Source organism: Salvia hispanica, chromosome 5 (genome assembly GCF_029641045.1).
Source record: "Salvia hispanica isolate PSC_SH4W2 chromosome 5, Shi_PSC_v1, whole genome shotgun sequence".
Classification (NCBI taxonomy): Eukaryota; Viridiplantae; Streptophyta; class Magnoliopsida; order Lamiales; family Lamiaceae; genus Salvia; species Salvia hispanica.
This window is the reverse complement of record NC_142696.1, coordinates 7,264,356-7,282,633: the sequence shown is the minus strand read 5'-3', so window position 1 is coordinate 7,282,633 and position 18,278 is coordinate 7,264,356. Positions and strand designations below refer to the sequence as shown.

The following is an 18,278-nucleotide window of genomic DNA, read 5'->3' as shown; positions in this document are numbered from 1 at the left end:
CTTTCTACTTACCCGATTGTTGGATTCTCTCGATCACTCATTCCTCACCAGGGATGTTAGGATCGATTCCCTCTTAAGTTAGTGCTACACCACTGAAGCGTCGGGTTATGAGAGTTCCTCCTTCTTGGGTCAGGCTATTATCTTTCCTGCTTTCTAGACCATTTCCCCCTGGACTTCGTCCAACTTATTCTTCCTCTTTTCTATATATTTTTTTTTCTTTTTTTCTCTCTTTTTTTTTTTTTTTCTCTGGACTTTGTCCAGCTTATTCCTCCATTTCTCCTTCCTTCTGGACTTCGTCCAGCTTATAACGCCTTTCCCTGGACTTCGTCCAGCTTATACCTTCATAACACAATTCCCAATTTTTTTCTCCTTCACAGCTCTTCTCCCTAAGCATTCAATGGTGGCCCTTAAACATGTGTTAGCTCGAAGTTATTTAAGGCTTATAACTCACTATATAGTAGGGCTTCACAACTAAATAAGTAGAGGCATCCTCCATCGTTCTTGCTTCATTCAAATTAACTAGGCTTATTTAAGGAAAAAACTTCTAAGTTGAAATGCCTCCTATCTTCAATTACTTTCACTAAGGGAATCATGCCGTATTATATCCACTGGCTCATGCGACAACACTTAAGACTTACAGACTCTTAACATGCAAACAATGGTAATGCATTGACTCCTCTCCCCCTCCCACTTCACTCAAGCTTGTCCCCAAGCCATCGTCGTGAAGGGGGGAACAGAGAGATCAATGCGAAATAACAAAACAGATTATATAAACACAAACTTCTCACACTTAGACCAAGCAATGGGCTAAGTGGGAGAAGAAACACAATAAACAGAAAACACAAGAAAACAAACACAACAAACAGAAAATACAAACTTCTCACACTTAGACCACGTAGTGGGCTAAGTGGGAGAAGATACAACAAATATTAAACACGTATATAACAGGAATTAAAATAAACTAAAAGAACGAAAAATAAAAGTTATTTGGTCAAGAGATGATGGGTCACTTCTGGGGCTGGCTTCCTCAAGAGCCAGATTGGGGCGGGATTCCGGGTGGGTCACTTTGACTTTCTTCTTTGCTGGCTGCTCCAGCTCTTCTTCCTCCTGTGTTGCTTGTTCAGGTACTGGTTTCCTCACTATAGACTTTGGTTTTGGTGGGGCTGGAACTTGCATGGGAACGGTCGGGGAGATCAACTGCTTGAGCGATTGCTGCGACTGCCTGACGGAGGGACTGCTCTGAGTGGGCTGCCTGACTTCACTGCTGGACCCAGGAGTTGTCCTCGACTGGGTCAAGGGGAGCGTTTGCTGCAACCACTTTAACATCTTCAATGAAAGCTCCACCGCTTCCGTCATTCGCTCATTCTGTTTGGCGCACTTCACCGCCAAATCAGCAATGTTGCCCCTCAGGGTCTGTACTTCCTCCCGATTCCCCATCAATTCCTTCCTTATCCCACCGAGCTCCTTGATCATTTCTCTCCTCATCAACTGCATTTCATTCTTCACGTCCTGGACTTCCTTGCGTAGCTCTTCAAACTCCTCACTTGGCATGGCTTCCTCGGCTTCCTCCGGCTCTGCCTTCACCTTGTCTCCTAACGAATAGAAGAGAGTCTTGGTGCCTTGAGTCTGCAGCAACCCCTTGTTGAAGAAATAACCAACACTAAACACCTCTGGGGGTTCGCACATGACTACCAGCGGAGCGGCCTTGGCAATTTTCATTTCTATGTTTCTCTGGAGGTAAGCGCCGATGAGGTGGCAGGTGTACATATGACGCCCCGGGTTGCTCGTCATTTGGTGGCACGCCTGCGCCAGCCAATATCCGAGGTGCACCTTAACACCTTTCTCCATGCACCATGTAAAGTAGAGATCGGTAGTGGTGAGAGCTGAATTCGCGCTGCCCATTAAATTATAGCTGACAAATGTTTGAGCAAAACGGAGAATCCGGTCTTCAATGTGGGAGGCCTTGGAGTAGCTGGACTTAAACGCTCCCAACTTAGGGTGCGTGACCAGTTCCCATGCCGTCTGTACTTTGAAACCAGACGTGTTCTTTGGCATTTCAACCATCCTGTCATTCCACGCCCCCTCTTCATCTTCGGCCTGGGTAAACAACCCCATCCTCAGAGACCACTCCCTAATGCTCAACTCATATTCCTGATTGAAAAGCCTGAACATGATAGAATCCGCGTCGAGATCAGTGGTATTCTTTAAACGAAAAGTGGAGAAAAACCCCCTTGCTAAATCCACTGGTACCCTCTCCTGGCTGTGCTGCAACAGCCACTCAAAACCTATCGCTCGGATACAGGCACAGAATTCTTTGTCACATGCAATCATTTTGAGCTCCCTCGAGCTGTACTGCTTTCCTGACTTGGCCATCTTCCCGGCGCTACACCTCTCCTTGTACACCGCGATCCTCTTTTGGCCGGTCGTCCTGGAATCGGCTCTTCTTCAGCTTCCTCAGAGTCATAGCTGGGTTCAGGGATGGGTTCGTCTTGTTCCTCGACAGAGGGTTCCTCGGTTACAGGGGAAAGGGTCTCCTCGACCTCCTGGACGGAGGGAGCTTTCCTAGACTGGGTGGATGAGGTCGCCGCCGCCTTTCCTTTCCTTTTCCTTGGCCAAGCGGCGCTCCTCTGCCTCTGTTGCGTCAGGCACTAAGTCATCGACTTCATCGAGGAGGCTCCTCCTGGTGCGCCTCCTTTCTGCCCTCTCATCCACCTTGGGCACATCTTCTTCCTGGTCATCAACCAGGTCCACGATCAGTTTCATCCCTTCCTCGGGCTCCGGTACTTCAGTTGTAGGTAGTTCTGATTCCTCTAAAAGCTTTTCTGGGGTTTCCCCCTCACCGACCAACATTGGGGTTGCCCCCTCGATATAAATGGGGTTCTCCCCCCTGACATCTCCTGGGGTTGCCCCCTCTTCCACGAACTCAGGGGTCGCACCCCTGAAATCAACCGGGGTCTCATCCCCCGTCTCCATAGGGGTTTCCCCCTCAGCATCTTTCTCCAAAATAGGGGTTTCCCTCTCAGCAACCTTTTCAAACACAGGGGTTTCCCCCTCAACCACATTATCCACAATAGGGGTCACCCCCTCCGCAACTTCATCTAACACAGGGGTTTCTCCCTTACGAACTTCATCAGAAATAGGGGTTTCCCCCTCACACACTTCCCTACCCTCAAGATTAGGGTTCTCAGTTTCTTGCCTTTCTGTCTCCACCATGGTCTCGTCGTGAGCCGGTTCATCACCCTCCGCCCGTTCGTGTGATGCCCCCTCTTCCTTCGCTTTTTGTGAAGCGGTTTCTGCATGCGGAGATGTAGAATCTCGCGGTCCTTCTTCAGGAAGATTCGCTGGTTTTGCAGCCGAATCTACCGGAATCGTCAGTGGTGGTGCGACCGGCGCAGACGGCATTAGGCTAGCGGCGAATAGGGCATACACCTCCTTCGCTTTCTCTACGCTCCCCACCCTCTGCATCAACTCTGCCAGCAAGGTTGGGTCATACACGGTGCTTTGGGTAGAATCCATTGGTGTAGATCTGAAAAAAAAAATGAGAGAAACTGGTCGAATTTGGTTAGGGTTTAGTTATTTTTTTTAGAGAGAGAACGAAATTAGAGAGAAGGGAGAGCGAATCAATGTTTTGTCAATTTGGGGATAATTGGAGAGAGAAGGACGACGGTTGCCTTTCTGGTGAAAAGGTGGTACGGTTGCAGGCATGATGTAAGCAACTGTACAACTTCCATAATTATCGGCCAGAATTTGAATTTCAAAATATCTTTTCCCTCCTCGACTCCTTCCTCCAATATTCCCTTGATTGCTTCCCTCAGGTTCTTCTTTAGCTAATTCCCTCGACCATGTCCTACAAAAACAAAAAAATGAAGGTTCCAAACTCCTAGGTCAAGGTTAGAGCATAAAATATCGATTCCTCTTGAAGTCTGGTGCTTCGAAAATATTTTTATTTTTTTTTAGATTTCTAAGTTTAAAAAGCAATTAAACTATTTACATACTTATTGTATTTCCGAGATTCCCTGGTTCATTTTGTATTTTCAAAATTGTTAACTTACTCCTTGACCCAGGAATTCATCGGAAATTTCCCCCGTCCGTTTAGGCGATAGTAGGGAGTGCATGTAGTGGAACTTCGTCCACAACACACAACTCGGAATTATCCCTATAGACTTTCACTCTATGACCGTTTACAAGGAAAGGAACAGAGTTTGGAGCACTTCACTGGATCTCCACTGCTCCATTTGCTCGGATGCCGACGATGGTATATGGGCCGATCCATTTAGACTTCAGTTTTCCTGGCATTAGCTTGAGCCGAGACTGAAAAAGTAGCACCTTCTGTCCCACATGAAGTTCCTTGACCCGGAGATTTTTATCATGCCATAACTTCGTTCTTTCTTTGTACCACATGGCAGACTCAAACGACTCTAGTCGAAGTTCCTCCAATTTTTGCAATTGTAACTTCCTTTCTTCTTCGCAAGCTATCGGCTTCATGTTCATTTCTTTCACTGCCCAGTACGCCTTGTGCTCAATACCAACAGGTAAATGACACATTTTGCCAAACACAAGTCTGTAAGGCGACATTCCAATAGGCGTTTTAAAAGCAGCTCTGTAAGCCCACAATGCGTCCCCGAGTCTCTTGCTCCAATCCTTCCTTGACGGATTAACTGTTTTCTCCAATATCGCCTTGATCTCGCGATTAGAAATCTCTGCCTGGCCATTAGACTGAGGATGGTAAGGAGTCGACACTCTATGGTGAACACCATATTTCTTCATCAAAGCCTCAATGGTGCGATTACAGAAATGAGTCCCTTGATCTGAGATGATGGCCCGAGGAACTCCATATCTGTTGAAAATATTTGCCTTCAAAAATTTTGCCATCTCCTTCGATTCACATGTTATGGTGGCCTTAGCTTCTATCCACTTAGACACATAGTCTACTGCAACCAATATATATGTATTCCCACAAGACGATGGGATCGGTCCCATAAAGTCCATTCCCCACACATCAAAAATTTCGCACACTATCACTGGGACCTGAGGCATCTTGTCTCTTCTCGAAATTCCCCCCGTCTGCTGGCACCTCTCGCAACTTTGGCAAAATATCAAAAGCATCCCTATTTAGCGTCGGCCAATAAAAACCGCTGTCTAAGACTTTCCTCGCTGTCTTCCTTGGCCCAAAGTGGCCTCCACATACTAACGTGTGGCAATTAATTAACACATCTCTTTGTTCCCATTCGGGAATGCAACGTCTAATCACTTGATCTGAGCACATTTTCCATAGGTAAGGATCGTCCCAAAAGTAATATTTAGCTTCACTTCTAATCTTCATCTTCTGAGCTCGGGAAATCTCGTCTGAACTTGGCATCTCTCCCGTGACCAAATAGTTGGCTAAGTCAGCAAACCATGGTTCTGCATTCAGTGTGCGCTTCCCCTTATCCGATTCCCCTAGACCGGTCAAAGCCAAAACTGCTTCCCAGTTAGGTGGTCTAGGAAATTTCTCCAGAAGGTACAAATGCTCCTCGGGGAAGGCATCGGATATGGCCTCTTCTGTTTCCCCCTGATGTATTCTGCTCAAGTGATCAGCCACTCTATTTTCCGTTCCCTTCTTGTCTCTTACTTCCCAATCAAACTCCTGCAAGAGTAACACCCAACGGATTAATCTCGGCTTAGACTCTTTCTTAGCCAGCAAGTACTTAATCGCCGCGTGATCCGTGAAGACTATAACCCTCGACCCAAGGAGATAGGGTCGGAATTTTTCAAACGCGTATACGACAGCCAACATTTCCTTCTCCGTGGTGTCATAATTTTTCTGAGCCTGATTCAGCGTCTTGGAAGCATAGAAGTTCACATAACTTTTTCCATCAATTTTCTGTCCTAGGACAGCTCCCACAGCGAAATCGCTCGCATCACACATTATCTCGAAAGGATGGCTCCAGTCTGGTGCCCTGATAATTGGTGCTGATATTAACCTATCTTTAAGCAACTGGAACGCCCTTTCGCACCCTTCGTCAAAGACGAACTCCACATCATTATGTAACAACCGAGTGAGTGGTTGCGCGATTTTTGCAAAATCCTTGATGAACCTCCTATAGAACCCTGCATGGCCTAGAAAACCTCTCACCTCTTTTTGATTCGTAGGGTATAGTAATTTTGATATCACATCCACCTTTGCTTTGTCTACCTGAATACCTCTCTCAGAAACCACGTGACCCAGGACAATGCCTTCAGTCACCATGAAGTGGCACTTCTCGAAGTTCAACACTAAATGCTTCTCCTGGCATCTCTGCAACACTAGATCAAGGCTGGCTAAACAAGTATCAAATGAGTTCCCATATACAGTGAAATCGTCCATGAATATCTCAATGCATACTTCCAACAGATCCGAGAAAATGCTCATCATACACCGTTGGAAAGTTCCCGGAGCATTACACAATCCAAATGGCATTCTTCGGTATGCATATGTACCAAAAGGGCACGTGAATGTGGTTTTTCCTTGATCCTCTGGATTAACCTAGATTTGGAAGTAGCCGCTGTATCCATCAAGGAAACAAAAATACTGTTTGCCTGCCAATCTCTCCAGCATCTGATCAATGAAAGGTAGGAGAAAATGATCCTTCTTTGTGGCTTCGTTCAACTTCCTGTAGTCGATGCACATCCTCCATCCTGTCACTAATCTGGTGGGTAACAATTCATTTTTTTCATTCTTAACAACCTGTATCCCAGACTTTTTCGGCACCATTGGACAGGACTGACCCACTCGCTGTCAGGAATGGAGTAGATGATCCCTAGAGCAAGCAATTTCAATACCTCCTTTAGGACCTCCTCTCGCATGTTCGGGTTCAGCTTCCGTTGTGCATCTCGATGAGCCTTCGCACTTTCTTCCAAACGAATGTGGTGCATACAAAGATCCAGACTTATTCCCACCAAATCTGAGAGAGTCCATCCTATTGCTTTCTTGTTTCTTTTGATGACTTCCAATAACTCCTTCTCTTGCTCCTTGGTCAAGTTGCTGTTGACTATTACTGGAAATGTCTCACCCTCCTCCAAGTAAGCGTACTTGAGGCCCGGTGGAAGTGTCTTCAGCTCTTTTTTTGTTCCATTCGTCTCCTGGGGCAAGGGATTTTTGTCTGCAATTTCTGGTAAGGTCTCTTTCCCAGACCCAGGAGATTTTTCCAGACTAGCCACATAAGCCGATCCCTTAGATCAGGCTGATTCAGGGCTTCTGCAGAATCCCATAATGGCCTCTGTGAGCTCTTCATCTGTTAATTCTGCTGTGTTCATTGCTGCACACCATCCCACAACTTCTTTGTCAATCGAATGGCTCAACTCCGAGTTGTCGATTTGTTCCTGTATCAATTCCGTCTCAAGATACTCTTGGACCAAAGGGTTAATAACATCAATAGCATAGAGATTCTCAACATCTAAAGGCCTTTTCATCCTCTCATCTATGCTAAAGGTATACTTTTCCCCGTTATAGTCCAAGCAAATTGTTCCATCAAAAACATCGATAATGGTCTTCGCAGTACGCAAAAATGGTCTCCCCAAAAGTACCCCACTGGACTCAGCAGACTCATTATCATTCATCTTGATCACATAAAAATCAGCAGGATATAGAAAATCATGCACCTTGACTATAACATTTTCCAACACTCCTTCAGGGCAAATGCAAGTTCTATCTGCTAACTGGATCACTACCTTGGTAGCAACTATTCTTACCCCAGTCAACTTCTTATAGATCGAAAGTGGTAAAACATTTATTGACGCCCCTAGATCACACATAGCATGCTCAACCTTGATATCCCCTAGAGAGATGGGTAATGTGAACATACCTGGGTCGGTGCATTTTGAGGGCATCCTTCTTTTTTGTATCACAGCAGACACGGTCTCTCCGATCACAATCTTCCCATCTGGCTTGGTCTTCCCTGCAATAAACTCCTTGATAAACTTACTGAAGGCGGGCATTTTCAAGGCTTGCAAGAATGGCAGGTTGATTTCCAACTTGCTGAAAATCTCCATGAGATCCTTTGTATCATCTTTTTTCTTCTTCGCCTCCCCACGATATGGAAATGGTTTTGCTCGCTTTACTGTATTTGTGGAAGTCCCAGCCCGGGTTTCATCAATTCCCTTGTTTCCTTCCTTAATCACTTCCTCAGGTTCGGGGTCTAGGAAGAACGGGTCCCTTGATCGAGGTAGGGATCCCCCTAAATCTCCCTTCTGGAGGTCTCCCTGAACAAGGATTTCCCTCGGTCTAGTGCCTTCCTCTTGATGTTGCTGACTCTGTTTCCCTTCACTAGCTTGCATAGGCACTTCCTCATCAATTTCCAACATCGGCCCTTCATAACCCCGCCCAGACCTCAAGGTGATTTGACTAATGTTTGCTCGGTCTGGCGGTTTGACGGTGGCAGGAAGTTTGCCTTCATTCCCTCGCATCTCATTCAAGGAAACTGCGATCTGGGAGAGTTGTTTTGCCATTATGTCCATGGCAGCTTTATGTTCAGACTGATCATCTTGTAACTTGTGCACCATGTCATTGTTGGAGTGTAGGTTACCTTGCATGAACTGCTGTGAATTCACTAGATCATGGACCATGTCATCTAAACTCCGCTGTGGTCTGGAGTTGAATTGACCCGAATTTGGTCCTTGACCTTGGTTCCGCCGATAGTTACCTTGATGATTGTTGTATTGGTTATTCGTCCCTTGATTTCCCTGATGGTTATTGTACTGGCTACCAGACCCTTGATTCCCTTGATGATTTGGTTGGGAATTCTGGTAGTGTCCTTGATTATTTCTCTGATGAGGTGGTACATAGGAACTCCCTGGGTTGTTCTGATTTCGGTTTCCCCAATTAGTCTGGTCTTGATTCCTGTACCCCAGCTGCAATTGTCCCTCTTGACCTTTCCCGGACCAGTTGGACTGCCTTTCCGGAGGGTGTGTATAATTTGTGAGCTGAAGTGGAGGTGGCTGGCCTTGATTCCAACTTCCATCGGGATTCCAACTTCCCATCGAATTTGCTTGAGCTTGACACTCCCCTTCGCAGGGTTGACTGTAGTATGGTTGGAGTTGCCTTTCCTCTTGACCAAGGGATTTCTCAATTTCCACTGGAGCATGCGGATTGTATTTCTCAATTGCATTCAGCAAGGCCTTTTCCAGTTTATCGATCCTATCTTCCACCTTCTTGTCTTCTTGATCCATCACTGCATTAGCTGATCCTCTGCTTAATATGCTTCGCGGGTTATCATAGGCCTTCTTTGCCTCGATCAATCTCCCCAAGGTTTCCTGAGCTTCACTTGCCTTATTCTTGGTAAAATTTCCCCCGCTCGAGGAGTTCATCAAGTCCTTTGATTCAGGGTTTGCACCTTCGTAGAACAGATAGTAGGTCTCCGCTTCTATCATCCTGTGATTTGGACAAGCATCCAACAGCCCCTTGAAACGGGACCAATAAGAACTCAGAGACTCATCGTATTCTTGTTTGCACTCCTGAATCTCCTTCTTCAAGGCATTCGTCTTGTTGGATGGAAAAAAGTAGTCCAGAAATTCTAGTTTAAAATCCTTCCACGTGTTGATCAAGTCTGGTGGAAGCCTTAGCAGCCAAGTGTTCGCCTCCCCCTTGAGAGCAAACGGAATTGCTCGAAGACGGTAGTCCTCCTCTGTTGCCTCGTTGGGTCGCTTTTGAATGCTGCATAGTTTACTGAACTCGTTCAATAATTCATAGGGGCATTCATTCCTACGCCCAGAGAAAGTAGGTAGAACTCCAAGTACATTCGTCTTGATGTCAATCGACCTCCGTCGTAGGTTCGAGACTATAGCATGAGCGGGTTTACCGTCAAGATGTGCGGTGAGCGACCCTATTTCCGGATCGGGATCTAACAGATGAGCCATATCTGGGTCCTTCTCCTCCTCGGTCTCGGAATGCTCTGGTTCTATTGATGACCCTGGGTTCTCCTCTGTCGACGAATTCCACTCCTTTTCACTTTCTGACTTGAACGGGAATGGATCCTCCGTCCTCAATCCTGATCTGGTGGTGATGGTAGACGTAGATTCCTTGACTCGCCACTTGTATTGGCCACTCCCTGATCCAAATGAGCTTGCCCAACTTTCAGATTGGAAGCCTGCTTTCATAAACTGTCAAGGAGAAAGAAAATTAAAGAAATTAAAATTTTACTCCAAATCCTTAAATGAAATAATAACAAACGCCATCCATCCCCGGCAACGACGCCATTTGAAAGGTGTCTGATCTGCGTACAGTGTGTTCAAAAGGGAATAACAGGTTCCCTAGATCCAGCAAATCCACTAGATCACACGGTCTAGGAACTCGTTGGTCGCAGGAAATCCCGGTCGTCGGACACACAGAGCACTTCTTTCAAAAACCCTCAACCACTTTACTAAACCTAGTATAGAGAAGTAGGGATCGATCCCACAGAGAAGAATGCGTAATACTCATGTTCAAGGATTTGGGTGTGTTTTTGGTGTTGGCTGCTGCCACGCATTTTCTTGGGTTGAGGAAAACAAATTAAACTGACTTGGGAAACTTTAAAACTCTTAAGCTAACAGCTAGACCTAGGCGAAATTATGAAAGAGCGTCGCAAAGGAAATTAACTGTTCAACACTTGATCTAAGAAAACTACTTCACTACTAGACCTAGGAAATAAACCTACTGTGGGGACCATGACTGAAAAAGCAAAGTACGAACGAAAAGCTGGCAGAATAACTAACTCTCGTACTAACTAACAGCGACATCGTCTTCTACACCAAATTGCGTAAAACTCATAAGAAATTCAACATGAACGAAATCAAACAGAGCAAACTAATTTAAAATCAAATTAATGCATAAACCACGAAGAACTAAACAGATCTGCAGACACTAGACGAAGCAAAACAGAAAACAAGAAGAAAACAGAATCCATCTAACAACTATCTTTCCTCACGTCGAATCCAACCTCAGACGCTAAATCCACTCCGGATCCAAGCGTCCAACACGAACTCCAACCAACAGAAACTCTTCGTCACTTCAGATTTGAACAAAAAAACTCCAAACAGTCAATAAACCACAGATCTATCACCACATTCCCATATCAAACACCACAACAACAAAATAAAACAGAGATCGACATAATACTTGTAGAAATAAACTATCAGCAGAGAGATCTATGCAAATCGACTTGAAATTCAACTGCTAAACGCAGATCAACAGACGGAAACACAATAAGTATCATCAACAGCCAGGTCGACTCCCAAAAGTGAAGTTTGACAGTAAAAATGAGCAAAACAACTGAAATTAAAAGGAATTGTATCTTCGTCCACACTCGGACGGTGTTGCCAACCGTGAAACTTCTAAAGAAAGTAACATTTCGTACCCGACTACCCCAGATCTCCCATTCCCAAGTGTGTGTAATGTGTGTGAGCTAAGAAGAGTGAAAAGTGATATTCTTTGTGTTGCATGCTCTTCTATATATAGGCGTTGGAGTGGGGCCCAGCGAGGTATAGATAAGACTTTGTTGCCCTCAGCTATTGACTCCTCTGTCACGCCAATTTTCCTTGTAAATCCTGCTCACTTCGTTCCTTTCCTTCGCTAGACCATCTCCTTCAGTACTTCCTCGATCTAGCGATTTTCTTCACACACCTGGCTTAGGAAACGTGTCAGACCCAGCAAATTATAACATTTTTCGCACATAACCAATGCATGAAATTAGTCTTATCAGTCCGTTTTTAATGTCAAAGTTGCATTACATGTCCTTTATTTGCATATTTTATCTATATTGATATTTTGACGTGTTTTGTGAGAAATGTGCATATTTGAGTTTAAAAAAGGAGTCAAAACGCAAAATCTGGAAATCTGGAGCTTCAGGTGGCGTCCGGCGACCGCCGCAACACTTCCGGCGACCGCCGGAGCTTACGGACCGCCGGGGAGTGCGTGGAGACTGCCACAAAAGAGTCAGAAGCTTCTGATTAATGCACGGCGACCGCCGACCAAGGTACGGCGGCCCGCCACAGAAACGCAGCGCACGACAACTGTGTTCAAACTAAATTTCATTCTCTTCTTCTTTGAAAGGGCTTTGAGTTGGTACCAAGATCACCTCAATCGGAGTTCTGTGGAGAGTGTTATGGCCGTTCTACCAAAGTCGCGTAAAGCTGTCAAATGTAGTCTAGGCGGAAATTCAAAGAAGGAAAGAAGAAATTACCGTGTGAAGCCAAATCTTTTTCTTCTACTATGAGGAACGAAAATTCCATCTTCCCTATTGATTGGAGGAGACTTTTTACAAAATTTAAATCTTTCTCAAGCCTATATATACCCCATAACCTAATTCATAGAATTCACCCATACATAGCCACCAAAAGGGGAGCCTCCAAGGCTCCTCCCTCTCTACTCCTTATCCTAATTCTTCCATCATTCTAGGAAATTGAAGCAAGGCAAGAGGAGCATGAAGACTTCAAGATTCAACCTTGAGTTTTGTTTGTTTATTTCATGTCTCGTACTTTAATTATTATTTTAGTTCATCTGTCTTGGGATTGCTAAACAATAAAATTTTGAGGTTTGATAGTATTTGACTTTTATGTAGTTCTTTTTATGTTTAATGTTCAGAACTCGTTTCCACTTGATTTTTCTTAAACTTTTGTTCGACTAATTGGCCGTTACCTTGATTATTGTCGATCTTTGATCGGTGATAGCTTTGATTGGTTTTTCTTATATGTTCATACAATAATTGTGACATGAGTATTGATGCATGATAGGGAGAAATCATGGGAAAACTTGAGTTGGATGAACATAGAACTAATTAGAATAACTAAAGAGTTAGTGAAATCATTATCCTTGAAATTCCTCTATTTGCCTGATTCTATCTTATTTGTTTTATACTTTTACTTTATATTTATTTTTGTTTAGTTTGAAATTCCTCTATTTGCCTGATTCTATCTTATTTGTTAGAAATCTTTGGCAATTATATTCCCCGTGTTCGATATCCCGGTACTGACCTTTAGCTATACTAGATCTACTTTGTATACTTGCAGGTATTTATAGTGCTAAAATATAGTGCATCAAGGTTTTGACGCCGTTGTCGGTGAATATTCTTGCTTTAAACTGATATTGTAGAAAGGTTGATAATACTAATTTAGAGAGCAATATTATTTAATTTAGTTTTCTTTCTTTTGATTTTTTTTGAGGTACATGAGGAGAGCAAGGAGCGCAACAACGGAGGTGTTCCAATATTACTTTAATTTTTTTTAGGTTTTAATTTTTATTTTCATTTTGCTTTTTTTTTAGAAAGAACTAATTTTCTCCAGTTAGTTTATTTTCGTTTTTTCCAAAAAAAAATTATTATAATTTATTCTGTTTTGTTTATTTTCGTTTTTCTTTATATAAAAAAAATTATTAGAGCAGGGACAGCGGTCCGCTGAGTTGTTTGCAGCGGCCCGAGAGAAGAACAGTGAGGACGTATGATGCACTTTTTATTTGCACTATAAATACCTGCAAGTATACAGAGTAGGTATAGTCTAGCAAAAGGTTAGTACCGGGTATCGAACACGGGGAAGATGTACACAAAGTGTCTATCTTCTACTAGAACTCAATTATTATCTGGAGAAACAAGAATTTTTTGTAACTTTTTGAAAACAGTAAATATTAAAAACAGTAAACAACTAAATGCAAGCAAATCACGGAGAGAAAAGTATAGAGATAAGGGGAATTCCAGGGATGTGCTTTCACTTTTATGGTTATACAAATTCCAAACTACAATACCCTAGCACAGTTAATACTTTGAAAGGACGAGTCACCTAGCTTATGCTCATGCGATACAAACGTTGATTACTAACATTAGGGTTGTCAATCCTAACACGTAACTCCAAAAAGCTCCTAAGACCCTTGAAAAGTCCTCACTCTCAATTAACAGTGCCGTTTTAAAGGAAGCTAACTGTAGTGTCTACTAAGTGGATCTAACTCGCTAGAACTCTGTCACAGTTATGAAGCAAGTTGTATTGAATCATACATAATTGTGTCACTCAATTATGAAGCATCATGATTAACTTAGGGAAGAAACAAAGTAAAAACAAAACGGATATTAAATAGAAAACGGATTTGTATAACCAAAGTTGCTACTAACACATCCCTAGAATCCTATGAGTTTAGTTACACATGACTGAATAAACTAAAAACATAGATTGAAGGGAAAGCAATCTGAACATAAAACTAAAGCAAATAAAACCCGTAGGTTGAATCCTTGTCGTTCTTGATGTTCTTGAAATCCTTTTTCAACTCATTGCACAATTGAAGTACTCTAGCTTTTGATCTCTATGAATGTGTTCTTGTTGTGTGAAAAAAACTCTTTTTGATGAAGCTTGAGGTCCTATTTATAGGGGAAGATTATTCCTCATCATTGAAGGAAAAGATCTTCAAAATTTGGTAAATCTTGGAGCAAATCTAGGGCTGGTCGGATTCACCGCCTTTCTCCGGCGGGCCGCCGCACCTTGGCCGGCGGGCCGCCGCACCTTGGCCGGCGGTCGCCGCGTTGGAGTCCAGAGACTCTGACCCTTCGGTGGCGGACCGCCACATGTCCTCCGGCGGTCGCCGGGCGAGACTCTTCTCCTAGCGTAAATTTCCGAGGCGGGCCGCCACATAGCTCTGCCCGCCGGGCGCCGGCGGTCGCCGTACAACTTCGCAGCGGTCGCTGGTCGCCGTCTGACTCCAGATTTCCAGACTATGCGTTTTTACTCCCCTTTTCGGCTCAAATATGCACATTTCTCACAAAACACGTCAAAATACCAAAATGTATAGAATATGCAAATAATGGACATGTAGAGTGATTTTGATAACAAAAACGGACCAAATAATGGCCTTAAAACAGTGCAAAATCCGGGCGTATCAACTCCCCCAAACTTACATTTTTGTTTGTCCTCGTACAAAACACTAAAGACACAAGAATAGACGCACGGAATGCACAAGGACTAGACGTCATAATTGCCTCAAAAGATGAAAGAATAGATTAAGCATGGATTATCAAGCAAGGCTTAATAGTGCACTTTCTACAAACTCGTGGAACACCTTGAATTCAAGCACTCACATGTGGCAAACTTCCAAAGATGGGAAGTGTTCTTTCTCTCACTCTCAAAGTGTATAAAGGTAAAGTGTAAATCACTCAAATCATGCATCATGCAAAGTTTACCATAGGCTTGCTCAAAGTCTAATCCCTCCTCTACTCAATGTGATTAAGCATCAAAAGTCCGAAAGGTCTTTCTTTTCGGTTGTAACGTAGGCTCTTTGGTAGGTGAGGAATATTTGGCTAAAAAGTGACTCAAATATAAAAATATCCCATGTAGAGTTAAGATGACTCCACTTTTCTAAAACTTAAGGCACTTCTAACACTTTATTTTTCTCCTTCAATTTACTTTCAATCCTTTGATTTTATTTTCTTTTCACAACCTTTCACACATTTTTTTTTTTTTTTTTTTTTACACATCCTTTCTTTTTTTTTTACATCCTTTCTTTTTTTTTCTAAGATCAAGCACATATTTGGAATTTTTCTCAATTTCACAACTTGTACTTTCTTAATATTAAGCACACTACTTTTTATACTCTCCTCCTTATCTCTCCAATTCCTTTACAAAAGAAGATAACAAAAACTATACTAAACCCAAGGAATTGTCCCCCATTTATTTTGGCTTCCAAAGAAAAGGCTTAAAGGCTCAAAATTGGCTCCAAAGGGAAAAATTCGAGAGGGTCGAAAATTTTGGATATAAAAGTAGCTTATGAAAAGATGGCCTAACATCTTCCCTTATCAACTTAAACACTATGTAAACTTAGGCAGACTAGGAGCAAGTTCTAGAAACATATACATGCATACAGATAAATCACACAAGAAAGAATTTAAGGCACAAATCTCACAAGGTAGAAGCATGATTCAAGGCGAACAAGCAATTCACTAATTATGCACCTTTTCACCCAACCATCATATCAAAACGTTAAGCCACACTTAAACATAGATGGAATATAATATCATTGGCAACTCGGTCTAATGTGTCCCTAAGCATGCGTGTTTCTAAGTTCTTCATGTTATGTTCATGACATGGATTCAAGAAAACATTTTAGAACACAAAAAATCTCCTACGGGTTTTTGGAAAATTAAAGCAAAAACAACTAACAACAAAAAGAAAACCCTAAACTCACGGTCCACCACTTCATCCCCCCAAACTTATTTACAACAAAGTGTAAAATAAGTTTGTAGAGTCGGTAGGGACGTGAGTATACTACTGAAAACAAAAACGTACCCTGAAAAATTTCGCGTAGAGGTTGAGCGGGGCGAAAATTCGAAGAATTTCGAAAAATCGCGCTGGAAAATTGTGCCCAGGTGGCGGTCCGCCGCAGCTGTTCGGTGGTCGCCGCACGTCAAAGATGCTTTCCAGCGTTCAGGTGGCGGACCGCCGCAGAGCTTGCGGCGGTCGCCACGGAGAGGTCAGAACCTGCGAAAATTTTTGCAAAGCACAAAATTAAACCAAAACCAAAAATACTTAAAATTAAAGCAAAAATTGTTGGGTTGCCTCCCAACAAGCGCTTATTTTTCGTCTTTAGCTTGACGTTCTTTGAAGCTCATGAGTTATCCCCCATCGTGAGGATTCCTTTGGGATGCCTTTGTACCAACAATCTTAGTCTCTGCCACCGCGAATGGAACCAACTTGTTGAGAACTTTCTTCCACCATTTGAATTTTCCATTCGAGGTTTTGATCACGTAGATTTCAGGGTCATCTTGAGGTGGAGTCTTCTTCCTCTTCTTTCTCTTAGGCTTTTCCTGCAAGATAGGCTTAGTAGGATTAGGCTCGCCCTTTTTAGGAGCTTGAGGTAAAGTGTTAACAATGAAAATAGTAGGGTTAGAAGGATCTTCCCCTCCAGATGGATCATAAGGCTTAGACAAATCGGTCACCATGACCTCCCTGCAATCATGCTCCATCTTAGCTTGTTTCGCCTCTTCATACTTAAGCATCGCGCTTTCGATGTTGTAGGTCGACTTTCCTCCATGGTCACTTATTGTGATTTCTCCTCTACCTACATCAATAAGAGCTTTGCATGTGGCTAGAAAATCTCTGCCTAAGATTAGAGGTACATTCTTGTCTACTTTCATATCAAGAATAATGAAGTCGGCAGGAAAGATGAAATCGTCTACCTTCACCAAGACATCCTCAATCATACCCACCGTTTTGATGGCCGTGTTATCGGCCAACCTTATGGTCACATCCGAGGTCTTGAGTGGCCCGATGTTGAGCTTTTCATAGTACTTCAGCGGCATGATGTTGATGCTTGCTCCCAAATCACAGAGGGCCTTATCAACTTTTCCTTCTCCAATTCGGCACCTAATGATGAACTGGCCCGGATCTCTTTGCTTCACTGCCCTTTCCTTTTGGATGATCTCGCTGCAATGATGCGGTAGCTTAAGGTCGGCTTTAGTCGGCTTTTTCTTCCTCATTACCGCCTCCCTTAGTAGCTTTGCATACTTTGGTATCTCCTGCAACGATTCAACAAGTGGAATGTTAGTATGGACCTTGCAAAACATGTTAAGGAATTGCTTGAACTGCTCTTCAAGCTTGAACTTCCTCTTTGGCTGAAAAGGGAGTACAATCCCGTTGTGCCGCACAAGCTCCTGCTTAGTGGACGATTCTGCCTTGTCAGTGGCGGGCCGCCGCGGGGTGTGCGGCGGTCCGCCGGCGACTGGGTAGTCCCCAGATTTCTGCTTTGCCACCCACTTCTTGTTAATATCATCCACTCTTGCTGCTGCCTTTGCTCTATCCTCATCTAACTTCTTCTGAAGTTGCTCCATTTGAGTGGTAATATTGGTTACAGCTGCCGAGATTGTGTTCATTCCTTGCTCGAGGTTGTTTATCCTTGCTTCGACCACTCCGATCTTGGTGTCATTAATCTTCCTATCTTGCGTAATTACTTCCAAGATCTTCGTGATTCCTTGTTCATACTTGTCTTCCTTCTTCATCGGCTCAACCACTCCTCCTTTGCTAACATTGAATCCTGCAGGGGGTTGCAAGTAATTATTGTTAGAATAAGAAAGATTTGGGTGCGGACGGTTCCCATTATAATTATTGAAATTACCGCCCCCCTGATTAGGGCGATAATTGTTATTGTAGTTTCTGGGACCGCCTCCTTGCACGTAGTTGATTTCTTCCACAGTTGATATAGCAGTTTCGGGTGCATTGACCGCCACTATGGAAGTTTCCGGAATTGGATCTTCCTTCCTCGAGATGTCCATTTGATCAATCCTGACTCTAAGTTCTGCTAACTCCTTAGCAAAAGAACT

The 18,278-nt window shown here is 43.4% G+C and overlaps 1 protein-coding gene across 1 annotated transcript; it reads right to left on the bottom strand.

The window, feature by feature from the left end:
- Positions 1–3,823: 3,823 nt before the first annotated feature.
- On the bottom strand, positions 3,824–17,438 carry LOC148924285 (uncharacterized). The gene is made up of 2 exons (XM_089059043.1): positions 16,830–17,438; positions 3,824–3,847 (listed from the first exon to the last, which is right to left on the bottom strand). The coding sequence occupies exons 1-2, from the start codon at positions 17,436–17,438 to the stop codon at positions 3,824–3,826; spliced, it is 633 nt and encodes a 210-aa protein (XP_088915169.1).
- Positions 17,439–18,278: the final 840 nt, after the last annotated feature.